The sequence below is a fragment of the Galleria mellonella genome, unplaced genomic scaffold, assembly GCF_026898425.1.
Source record: "Galleria mellonella isolate WM207_F2 unplaced genomic scaffold, CSIRO_AGI_GalMel_v1 utg424, whole genome shotgun sequence".
NCBI lineage: Eukaryota > Metazoa > Arthropoda > Insecta > Lepidoptera > Pyralidae > Galleria > Galleria mellonella.
The window spans coordinates 2,646,342-2,659,103 of NW_026442097.1; the positions used below are offsets into that span (position 1 = coordinate 2,646,342).

Below are 12,762 nucleotides of genomic sequence, written 5' to 3' on the forward strand. Positions count from 1 at the left end.
TTTTGATATATTCGAAAATAGATATCCGACCGATATGGGCGATATCGAAATGTGTGTATTGGTATTGTAAAATCTTTATTTTACATAGTTCATACTGAATACATTAAAAGATTTAATATACAATGGCGGACTTATCCCATAAAGGGATCTCTTACAGTCGACCTTTGAGAAGCTGAAGGAAAACTGTAGAATGTACAATATGTGATGACAGTTTTTCCCGCTATCAGTGTCCAGATACAGATCGGTATCTATATTACCTATGCCTACTAGACAATCCATAGATATAATTTAATACCTTTTTTGTAAATATATACATATTATATACATAGAAAACACTCAGATCAATACAAACAGACACACTCCTAAATACAAATGTTTGGATTGTGTGAGCATCGAGCCCGTGACCATCGGAAGACGGTGTGTTATACACTGCACCACTGTGGTCTTGCAAAAATCACAATAATCTGATATTATTGTGAAATTTAATAATATATAATAATAAATGTAAACACCTGTATTGACATACAAATTTAAATACATTGATATAAAGGAAAAACCAAGATTCACGATCCCATACAAAAGTGGCACTTAAAACTGTTCCCAAATTAAATTGAACAAATAAAGTGGCCGTTTCTTGTCAGCCAACAGCAGTGAACATTATCAAAGCTTGCCAACGCGCCAAGCGTTTTAACTTTTTTTTTTATACAACTTAGAATGGCAAACAAGCTGACGGCCCGCGTGATGGAAAGTGGTAACCGTCGCCTATAGACATGAGCAGTACCATGGACATAACAGAGTATACTGTTTCGCCCATGATACCTCCCATACGTTGCCATTTCTGAGGACTCAAGTGTTATTCCTCTGTACCCAGTAAATTCACGCCATATCCCACCCGTCAAACCGAAACACAGCCATGCAAACACAACTGCTTCACGGTTGAAACAAAAATGAGACAGAGGTACACAAGCAATCGACTTTTGTACAAAGTCTCCCTCTGGTATTAATAAACCCTATCACCCGCAACACCGGAGACATCGCAGGTGATGCTGGCCTTTTAAAAAGGAATATGCTCTTTTCTTAAAGGTTACGATGTCGTATCGGTTCGGAAATACTGCTGCTGGAAGTTAATTCCAAAGAATGGTTGTGCGTGGAAGAAAGTGCCTTGAAAAACGCACGGTGGAGGACCGCCACTCGTCCAGATGGTTAGGATGGAACTTTAATTAAGTAGTGTATAATTTGGTTAAATATTTGCTTTCGATGTACACAATTTTTAGTACGATTGTGTATCTTGTGTTTTCTTTATATCAATGACGAAATGATATTTATAAATTATAAAAATGTTTAAATACCACACAATATTTAGTCAAGAAATATTATTATATTAATAAATAAACACTTTAAGAATCACAGCGCATTTAATTCCTAAAAATGGAAGTCTTTGTCCACTTTAAAAATAATATAAACACCTAAAGTGGATAGTGGTTGGTCGCGTTTATAAATTCACATATCATGAAATAATACCGTTACGTCGGATTCTACCGTCACAATCTCAACATCTAATGGCGTCCTTTACCAGTCAACCATGAGGCAAGCAGAAAAAAAAAATATATATTATATCGCGACGGTAAAATCGTACGATATTATATCGTACTACGATCAATTATAAAACGCTTAAAAGGAAACTGGGATCGATTCTGAAGCACCTTTCCTATTAACTTATATTTTAAATTATAATTTCGCGAAATTACTATTTCATGGACCATCATAGACTAAAAAATTAAATAATTTTGACTTAAATCAATTATAAATTTTGTTTATATTGGTCCTTGGTATATAGACTTCAATGTCGATATATGGTGACTCCGTACGGGCAAATACAGTGTAGGACAACCCTCCTACTACATAGAGTGACGACCTAAAATGCATTGCAGGGAGTCAGTGGCTCGGGACCGTTCTTTATGGCAGTCTACAGAGGAGGCCTTGTTCAGCAGTGGACGAATAATGGCTGAAATAATGATGAAATAGACTTGGCTGTTATATTAAAGTGAAATTCTTAAATTTAGAGATAGGTTTAGAGCTTCAGAATCGATCCTAATGTTTATAAAAACTACTATTGCATATTTTCGATCTCCACAAGTCATTTCACACTTGCTAATTTAAACTTTATACACAGTCTCACATTCAGTCTATATACAGCTTTATTTACAGTAGGAATAAAGTACATATTCCAATATCACTTTTAATAAATGTAATACATACATTCTTTTAATATCACTTTTTTTTAATTAAATCAATGTTATGGTCCTTTCCAATAGGGCAGTGATTGTATATTTAGCAAAGGTTGTGACAGTAGCTCCATCTAGTGTTCCCGGTTCGGTACTAACCCTAAATGGTGTAATCTCCGCAATGGTACCATTAGAGGTGTATAATATATAGCAATAACTATATATTGGCCCAATAACGTATATATTAAAAAAGCAGTTATCCAATATATAATATTGAAATGAATATCTGCCTGGTACAGACATTATTGGAATGCTTGATGACCTTTTTTTACACCAGCAATGTCCAGAGAAACCCAATATATAGATATCAGAACGGTATAGATATTACTCACGTCTAGGTGTAAAATAACAATTTTATGGGTTTGACAACCCTAGTGAGTCGTTAGGAGTCGAAAATACAGGGTCAAATCCAATTAGAGTTATCATTGTAAACTCAAACCCCAAATAGGAGTCATACTTCACCGGGAGAGCTTTGGGTCAAATTCCAAGTAGTACGTTCACTAGACGGGCGATGTAGAATCTCGATTAGGGTTGTACCTTGTGACGGTGAAGATGCGGAGTGTAACCCAAATAGGATTGTCACTAGTGGCGGGCGTGGTGCTAGCCCCAAGTGGGGTCATGTCCCCGGCGGCGGGACGTCCGCTAGCCCCAGCTGGGGTCGTACCCGTGCCAGGCGCCGGCGGGCGCCAGCCATACCCGACGGCCGCGAACGAAGCATGACACTACGCCCCTGTAGGCCGTACGAGGTACGCCGCTCTGTATAACAAACGATATCTTCACGACAGGTCTTTCACGAGGTAGACACAGAGACCAGCCTCTCCTAAACAAGTGGCGATTTAATCTATCGATAGATACGTTATCACTGCCGCGGTTTTCATTTCAATTCTCATCCCAAAATCATATATGAGCTAAAGTTTGCCGGTTATTTGCTGGTAAATCTTGGAGTAAAAGTAACTAATTCATTATCATCATATCAACTATTAAAGGCCTACTACTGAACATAGGCTTCCCCCCACTAGGAATTTTTGCTAGCAGTTGCCACGCTTGGCACACGGGCTGGCAACCGCAATTAAGCTTTCGTGATGTTTTAATAGGGACGCTGCTGGTCATCCCTCGAGCATTAAATTCACTTAGTCGCCTTTTACGACGCTCTTACGACATAGGAAAGGAAGGGGTAGCTCATTCTACGCCGGGACCACACGGCGAATTTATGTGTCGTGGACTACTACAAACTACTCACTCTAAAATCGTCCATGAGTCCAAGTTTCTTGGCTGCTTTCTGGTAAGTCTTCGCGTTGGAGTAGCTCACTCGGACGGCGGGAGGGTCGCCGCCCACGGGCAGGGACACTACCTCGTCCGCGGTCGACTCGGGCAACGAATACACCGTCGACATTAGGGCTGCGTCGTAGTTTTCCTGCGAGGCAATCAATATTAAATGTTAAAACGTTAAAAGCAAGCACTGTTTTCGCTTGTACTGTATTTTCTAATGACTACATAATAAAAGGATCTACATAATACGTCACCAATTCTGAACCGATTTTAATTATACATTTTCTAATTGATAGGGTACTGCTTTTTCAAATATATTTAATATATAAAATTCTCGTGTCACGGTGTTTGTTACCAAACTCCTCCGAAACGGCTTTACCGATTTTCATGAAATTTTGTATGCATATTCGGTAGGTCTGAGAATCGGCCAACATCTATTTTTTACACCCTTCAATGATAAGGGTGACCCACCCCTAAAAATTTTTTTTTTATTTTTTTGACAAGTTTTTTTATTTTTATATGTTTTTTAAGCGCGATTTTTATATCCCGCAATAGGGCTGCAAGATGTCAATCGAATATAATAATTCTAATACGATAAATTTTCAAATATAGTTCTAAAAATATATATATATATATATATATATATATATATATATATATATATATATATATATATATATATATATATATATATATATATATTGTAACTTGTTTTCAAATATTTGCACGCCTGACCCAAGTAAATTTTCTTTCTTTTAGTTTATAAGATCTAATGTTCTATACATAAAATCATAGAAAATAAAAATATTATTATTACGTACGTTACGTATTTAATTGTATATATTTTTTCTTTAATTATATATATTTTATAATCATCATTAAAATAAGTACTAATTACATTAGTATTTTTTGTATAATATCTATTTAAAAAAACTACTATGGACTTTTCATTCAACAGTGTGTTCATAATGCGAGTGTCCGTGGATGCGTGCGTGCGTGCGTGCGTGCGTGTGGTCGTGTGCGTGTGTTCACGAATGAAGTAACATACAGCTAGTTACTATATATAATTTTAACGTAACAAATACCTTGAGTAAGTAAGTGAGGTTTAGTTTAGTGAACTCCACATAGTCCATGTTGAGTTGCATCGCACGAAGGTGCATATCGTAGAACAATCCTTTACTCACGCCCACCTGCGAAATGCGAATTAATTCTATATATATATTTATATACATATGCTAAATATACTAATACATATATTTACCAGAGGGAGATCGATCGATCAAATATGTTTACAATTGATTGACTTATAAAGTAGCAAACATAAAAAAAATACAAATGAATTGAGAACCTCCTTCTTTTTGAAATCGGTTGAAAAATAAAATCTTTCCTCTTTATAACATTAGATAAATATAATAAATATGAAACATTAAAACTATATCGACGTACCTTTCCGAATGTGAACGTCCTGGATATCTCGGGACGGATGCACGCCCTGCCGTGTGTGTTCTCAGGGTTGCGCAGCCAGTCGTCGAAGAATCTAGAAATAACAGAAATAAATTGATTGATAAAATTTACAATATCAACAGAATTTGAAGCCGCATCACTCAACGAATCAATTAATCAATCATCTTTATTCATATACATATGTTACAGACACTTATGATACGTAATTTTATAATTATAATAATTACTATATATATATATATATATATATATATATATATATATATATATATATATATGTATATATTTCATTCTCACCTATCATCTTTCACTGGTGCCCTGCCAACGTATACCGATAGCACAGGCGGGGTTAACATACCATTATCATCATAAAAAAGCCCAAATCCAAAAAATGATGATTCGATGCAACACTTTGACAGTACCCGAATAAACTTCTCCTTAACCTATCATCTGTCACTGATACCCTGGCGTCTGATATTCACGCTCTAGGCTAGCGCAGTTTGAGCTGAAACCACGGAACAGGACCATCCCTCACTGGTGTCTCGCCAGCGTATACCGATAACGCAGGCGGAGTTACCATCCATAAAAATCCCGTACCCGGGTAGAAGATGATGAGATACAGCAGTTCTGGACAGTACCCAATTATCTTCTCCCTCACCTATCATCCCTTCCTGACATCCTGGAGTCTGATACTCATGCTCCAGACTAGCGCAGTTTGAAATGAAGCCACGGCGCAGAACCATCCCAGTTCCTTACTTAATCTTAACTTCATTCTTACCTATCTTGTTCAGTTACCCTGGCATCTGATACTTACGCCTCAGGCCAGCGCGGCTCCAGCTCGAGCCACGTGTCCCGGCGTAGGGTCCACCCCAGCCCCGGGAAGAAGTCGGTGCGATGCAGCAGCTCGGGCCTGGTCATGTCTATCACATCCTTCTTGCCGTTGTCGTTCCATGCCGATATACACCTGGGTAGTATTTTATTATTTACTAGCTATATCCCACGGCGTCACTCATGTGAATTGGTATATAAAAAATGCTATGTTACTATTCTAACAAGCAAACTTACTTCGACATTTTTACTAAGTTAATTCTGTTATGTCCAGGGTACTGTTTATGTCTATAGGCGACGGTTACCACTTTCCATCAGATTGGCCGTCAGCTTGTTTGCCATTCTAAGTAGTATAAAAAAAAATTATTAAAGTGAGTTTGTTTGTTTGTGTGTTACTTCTTGGCGCCTTAACAGCTACTAATTTGTCATACAAATACTATTTGAGATAGGGAAGGACATAGGCTACTATTTCTTATTGTATTTAATTAATGAATGAACGTGCTATGGTCACGCAGGCAAAGTTGCGGGTAAAAACTAGTTTGAAAAAGATTAATAATAATTAAAATAAATCATAACCTAAGACTTGGTCCCATCATGTTTATATCGTTTCCGCATTTGTTGGTAGCAGAGCATGATTTCAATTAACGAGTTATGGGCCCAGCACAACAATACCATATTACATTTATTAACCGATGTTGATAAATCTTCTATTTACACCCATTTTAATCTGATATTTTATGATGTTTCTTTTTATTGTTTTTGAAACGAAATCTCGAAATATTTAATCTTAATTCGTATTAAAATGTATGCTTACCAGAGACTGGGATCTTTAAGCAATAGTGGATACGTGCCGCGGAAGTATTCGAAGAAGTCTTGCGATATGTCCAGGTCGTCTGCGAACAGCAATATAGGCCAAATCATCATCACCATCATCGTATGGTGGTCAGGGCTCTGCCGCTATAAAATCTTACTAATACAGGAGAGTCTTTATATCTATGTGTCTTTATGTCTATGGGCGAAGGTCATGTTTAGATGAAATGATAACTAAATTCATTCAAATTTAATTTATTCTATTAGTATTTTACAAGAGACGAAATCTATGACGGAGATATTGAAAGCTGTATATACATATGTATGTAGTTTTTACCCCATTACGGAGGGAAGGGGCGTATGTGCTCTGATATAGAATGGGCCACCCCTTCTTTTCCCGTGGGTGTCGTAAGAGGTGAATAAGAGAGGCCGAGGGATGGGCAGCAGCGTCCCTTTTAAAACATCTCTAAAACTGCGGTTGCCAACCCGCCTGCCAAGAGTGGCAATTACTGGCAAAACTCACCTTATGGGGAAGGCTCATGTCCAGTAGTGGACAGTTAACGGTTAAAATAATAAGGTTATTGTCGAATCCATCACAGTGGGTCAACTGACCTGCTTTCATCATCACCTATCATCGTTCACTAAAGCCCCGAGCGAGGTTGCCATTCCATTATCATCCACAAAAAAATAAACATTTATTCCTAATAAGTGATAATATTAAAATACCTCTGGTATTGCAGGCGTTCATAGGCTACGGTAATCGCTTACCATCAGGTGGGCCGTATGCTTGTTTGCCACCTCAGTGGTATAAAAAAAATATTAAACACAACACATAACACGATAGATATTTAAAAAAGGTCAAATATTAATATATTTATAAATAAACAGGGTGAAGTTGTACGTAAAAATCCTCATTAGGTATTACGGTCGTGAGCATATTATAACTGACCTTCGACAATAATCACGGCTTCGTGTCCCAGCGTGTTGAACACGTGGTTCAGTGCGAACTTGTAGTGGCGCGCAATCTTGTAGTACCCCCTGAACTTGACCTTGGCGCGGGGCAGCGGTATCTCCGAGAGGTCCGGCTGCCGCACCACTGTGATCGTGGGGTCGGCATTCGTGAAGTTTTTTATCACCTGGTACGTGGCGTTGTGACCGCAGTCCTTGAAGATAAAATAAAAAAAATTGTCACATTTTTTTTTTATTATTATAAACATTTACAATAACTTTTAGCAGCAGCGTCCTTCTTAAAACATCAAGAAAGCCTAACTGCGATTGCTAGCCCGCCTGCCAAACGTGGCAACGACTGACAAAACCTCTCTTATGGGGGAGGCCCATATTCAGCAATGAACTGTTTTTTTTATGGATGAAAATGGTATGGTAAGCCCGTCTGCGCTAACGGAATACGCTGGCGGAGCACCAGTGAAGGGTGATAGGTGAGAATGAAAACAGGCCAGTTAGCCCATCATGATGAATTCATCAGGAATTAACCATGATAGTTTCCAGGGGGAACCGCGAGGAGGTCGACCTGGTTGGGTATATTGCTAGCAATGGGATTCTCAGTCTCCATTACTAACAATCCCTTTCCCCTCAGCAATGAACTGTTAACGCCTGATATGATGAACGACGGAACATATTAGGACAGAAGGAAAGAAATACATATTTTTATTCAAGTAAACTTAGATTTAGTGGGAGGCCTATGTCCAGCAGTGGACGGATAATGGCTGGAATGGTGATGATGAAACTTAGATTTAAGCAATACTAAATAGTCTTTTTTTATTATCGCCCATTCGGAACGCAATTTCAGCCAAGAAGAACGGACAAGAAACTCAGCTGTTGCTTTTTTCATAGTTTAAATTATAAAAACAATGAATTTGTGTGAATACAAACTATTAAACAGTATTAGGTCATAAAATTTTTAAATATATAATATACATATTTAAAACAGATCAATAAGTGCTTTATATTATTCTCAATTTCGTGTATAATATAGTATATGTCATATATGTGTAAGTATATTTGTTATTCATATATATTTATTCGTTTATATATGTAATTTTATTATGTATGTATATCAATAATTACTAGTACCGCATTCGAGTATTCTGACACTTCCCTATGGTTGACTGGGAGAGAGTGCTTTTAGCATTAAGTCCGCCATGTACACATATTTGTACTAATGAATAAATAAATAAATAAAATAAATCAATTACAATAATGGAAATTATTAGTTTAATCTTAGTATCACAACATCGTTTACGCTAAGTATATTATCGCTTTATTTCATTATGCATTTTTATAACTTGCCCATAAGCGCTTATCTGTAAACGGCTTATCTGCAATGACCTAAATCGACAGTTATGTTTGTTCTATTCTAATACAATACTACAATCTAGGTGTTTTAATGTCTTAATTCGACTGTTTTCAAATTGTTTATTATTTCGTGCTCCTATCTACCATACTAGGAGGACAGTCCCATTCGTGTTTCAACTATAAAGCAGTTGTGTTGCACGGCTGTGTTTCGGTTTGGTGGGATATGGCGTGAATTTACAGGGTACAGAGGAATAACACCTGAGTCCTCAAAAATGGCAACGCACGGGGGTATCATGGGCGAAACAGTATACTCTGTTATGTCCATGGTACTGCTCATGTCTATAGGCGACGGTTACCACTTTCCATCAGGTGGGCCGTCTTGTTTGCCATTCTAAGTTCTATAAAAAAAAACCCCGCCAGCGTATACCGATAGCGCAAACCATTACCATTCCTTTATCATCCATTAAAAACTATTCCCTTACTATCCCATTAAAAAGCACCATCTCGACGTGTACTTACCTGACTAACAATAATCGGGAATGTATATTTGTCTGGTCTATACTTCACCAAGTTGTCCAGGCATCGCTTCACCGTGACCCTGTCGCATGCTATAAGCAGCACGGGCAGAACTACATCCGCTGTATCTGAAATGAACAAACAAACATAAAATTCTGAAACTTCTTTTGCATTGAGCTAATGTTTTTTTTTACAGCACAGGGGGCAAACGAGCAAGCGGCTCACCTGATGGTAAGTGACTACCGCCGCCCATGATCACCCACAACACCAGCGGCATTGCAGGTGTGCTGCTGGTCTTTTAAAAACGAATATGCTCTTTTCTTGAAGGTTATGTTGTCACATCGGTTCGAAAATACTGCTGCTGGAAGTTGATTCCAAAGAATGGTTGTGCGTGGAAGAAAGTGCCTTGAAAAACGCACGGTGGAAGACCGCCACAGTCCAGATGATTGGGATGAAACTTTAGTTTGTGACGGGTTGTATGTGAATATATGTATCTATGTATGTGTTCTTTCTATGTATATATCAACATATCATCCTTTAACTGTCCACTGGTGGACATAAGCCTTCTCCATAAGGGGAGTTTTGCCAGTAGTTGCCACGCTTAGCAACCGCAGTCAGGTTTTAGAGATGTTTCAAGAGGGCCGCTGTTGCCCATCCCTCGCTATCCCTTAGTCGGCTTTTACGACACCTACGGGAAAGGAAGGGGTGGCTTATTCTATGCAGGGAAGACACTACAACTATATATATATATATATATATATAAGTTGCCACGCATGGCAGCCGGAATAGCAACCGCAGTTAGGCTTTGGAAACACTATTATCATTAATGAGTGTGTACACGAATTATCCATTATGCTGTGTGGATAATGGCCTAACTGCGCTCACATGCACAAACAAAATTATTTCTCGACATAGTTTCTTTAAAAGAAAATATAAAGATTTGCTTTTAATAAACCCTCACAAATATTATTATCTTGTTTTTATATTATACATTTTATTTTTATTTCAGCTGTTAATTGTCTAAGCCTTCCCTATAAGGGGAGTTTTGGCTGGTAGTTGCTACACTTGACAGGCAGGTTGGCAACCACAATTAGGCTTTTAGTGATGTTTAAAGAGGGACCCTATTGTTCATCTCTTGCCGTCCCTTAATCACCTCTTACGACACATAAGAGAAAGGAAGGGGTTGCCCATTCTATGCTGGGACCACACGGTTTTTATATATTACTATATCTTAATCAGTATTAGCTGTATCTCGTGGCGTCACATGGGAGAATTGGTATATAAAATATTCTATGTACTAAGTTAGGGTATAACCTACCTATGTAGGGGGAAAGGGATTGTTATTAATGAGGATCTGACAACCCTATTGCTAGCAATATACCCTATCAGGTCAATCTCTATGTGGTCCCCCCTAGAAACCATCATACTGAATTCTAAGTGTATTCATCATGATGGACTAACTAGCCTGCAGTTTCATTCTCACCTATCATCCTTTACTGGTGCCCTGCCAGCATATAACGGTAGTGCAGACAGGATTACCATTCCATTATTACCCATTGAGAAAAAAACCTACCCCTGTACCCATTTTTATTCAAATCCATTAAGTAGTTTTTGTGTGAAAGAGTAACAAATATTCATTCATTGTGTAATAATGAATGGATACTTGTTACTCTTTTATTTTTGTATTTATTTTATTGATAATATAGAAGCCTTATGATGCTATCCTGTCTACCTGACCATCAGTCACAGCACTTTATCTAAGCAGCTATAAATAATATTGATTTTCAAGGGAGTTAAAAAACAAAGAATATTTTTAATATAGTTGTATTTTTTTTTACCTCATAACTCAGTCAGTTTTAAACCCATTTGGAAAATTCTTTCTTTATTTAAAATGATATACTTACAGATTTGTCCCCTAGAAATAATATCAAAATCGGTTTAGTACTTTTTAAATGGAAATAACTAGTATTGTCACAATTAAAGTTAGTTTTTTGTGGGACACAATCTTTGATTAATCATTAAGTTTTCCAGCAATCCATATTTAGATAAGAAAATATTTTACCAAAGGGAGGCTTTGTACAAAAATTGCTCGCTTGGATACTTCTGTCCCACTCATGTATATGCTGTCAAGCAACTGTTCTTGCATAGCTGCATTTTGGTGTGATTATAATTCTAACTAACTGAAGAATGAAATATGAAATGATAACGAAATCATATGGTAGGGCAAGAGGGGAAGGGATTGTTTGTAATGGGGATTAGTAGCCCCATTGCTAGCAATAGTTCCTGTCGTGCCGACCTTCTAGTGGAAACCATTATACATACATACATATCTGTCACGCCTGTCTCACCATTATACTTAATTCATTATGATATACTAAATAACCTGAATTAATTTTTAATTGTCATCCCTCACTGAGGCTCCATCGTTAGCACAAACAGGGTTACCATTCCATTACCACCCATCAAAAAAATCACAGGCTAGGGAGACTGCATAATAAAGTCCTCAGAAATTGTAATACAGCTGTCACAGTGCATCCTGTGATCTCTGTGATGCTGTTCATGTTTAAAGATGACAGTCACAACTTTCTATCAAGTAGATCAGTAACTTATTGTCTATTCCAAGTTGCATTAAAAAAAACTTACCTGGCATCAAGTTCCCTTCATTGCTGCTATCCTTCACGCCATCATTAACCCTAACTTTCTTCAAATGTTCCTTTACTTTATCCAACAAAATACGACTTTCACTCAGTTGGCTGTCCATTTGTTCTTGTAAATGATCTATCTTATTTTCAATATCTAACAAACTATGCTTGTTGGAAACCGTCTTTGGTAACTCTATTATTGATGAATGGGACACAATAAACCATAACAACACTAAAACGGCACAAATAATCAGTAGTTTCTTTATATTCACCCGCATTTTGAATGACAAAATTCTAACTCATAACTATTTATTATGTAGTCCAAGGCATTACCATGATTGTTACGTTGCAACGTTAGACGTTAGACCGTATTATAAACAGTAAACATATTCGTTTCGTCAACAGGAAATAGTAATAATTCTTCAGTAGCATAGAACTTTAGAGTACTACTGAAATCTGATTATAAAATAAATTATCTCAACTGTATATTGATATCAATAAGTAAAGATAAAAGTGACAGTTAATTAGTACGGTATTTAAGTTATAATACGCTAAATTATCATAATTATTATTCTATTCATGGTCTCAAAACAATATAACAAGATCGCAATTGTGAACTGGGAACAAAAGTGAAT

At 37.2% G+C, this 12,762-nt stretch overlaps 1 protein-coding gene across 1 annotated transcript; it reads right to left on the bottom strand.

The window, feature by feature from the left end:
- Positions 1 to 243: 243 nt before the first annotated feature.
- On the bottom strand, positions 244 to 12,762 carry LOC113515981 (alpha-1,3-mannosyl-glycoprotein 2-beta-N-acetylglucosaminyltransferase). The gene is made up of 9 exons (XM_026900303.3): positions 12,129 to 12,762; positions 9,489 to 9,613; positions 7,606 to 7,819; positions 6,661 to 6,739; positions 5,833 to 5,982; positions 5,001 to 5,091; positions 4,640 to 4,744; positions 3,526 to 3,699; positions 244 to 3,041 (listed from the first exon to the last, which is right to left on the bottom strand). Exons 1-9 carry the CDS (start codon positions 12,403 to 12,405, stop codon positions 2,928 to 2,930), a joined length of 1,329 nt encoding a protein of 442 aa, XP_026756104.2. The 5' UTR covers positions 12,406 to 12,762; the 3' UTR covers positions 244 to 2,927.

Coding starts and splice junctions, on each gene's coding strand:
- LOC113515981 (XM_026900303.3), bottom strand. CDS start 12,405: ATGCGGGTGAATATAAAGAAACTACTGATTATTTGTGCCGTTTTAGTG. Junction 9,614..12,128: donor TGAAGGGAACTTGATGCCAG/GTAAGTTTTTTT, acceptor TGTTCATTTCAG/ATACAGCGGATGTAGTTCTG. Junction 7,820..9,488: donor TCCCGATTATTGTTAGTCAG/GTAAGTACACGT, acceptor TTTATCTTCAAG/GACTGCGGTCACAACGCCAC.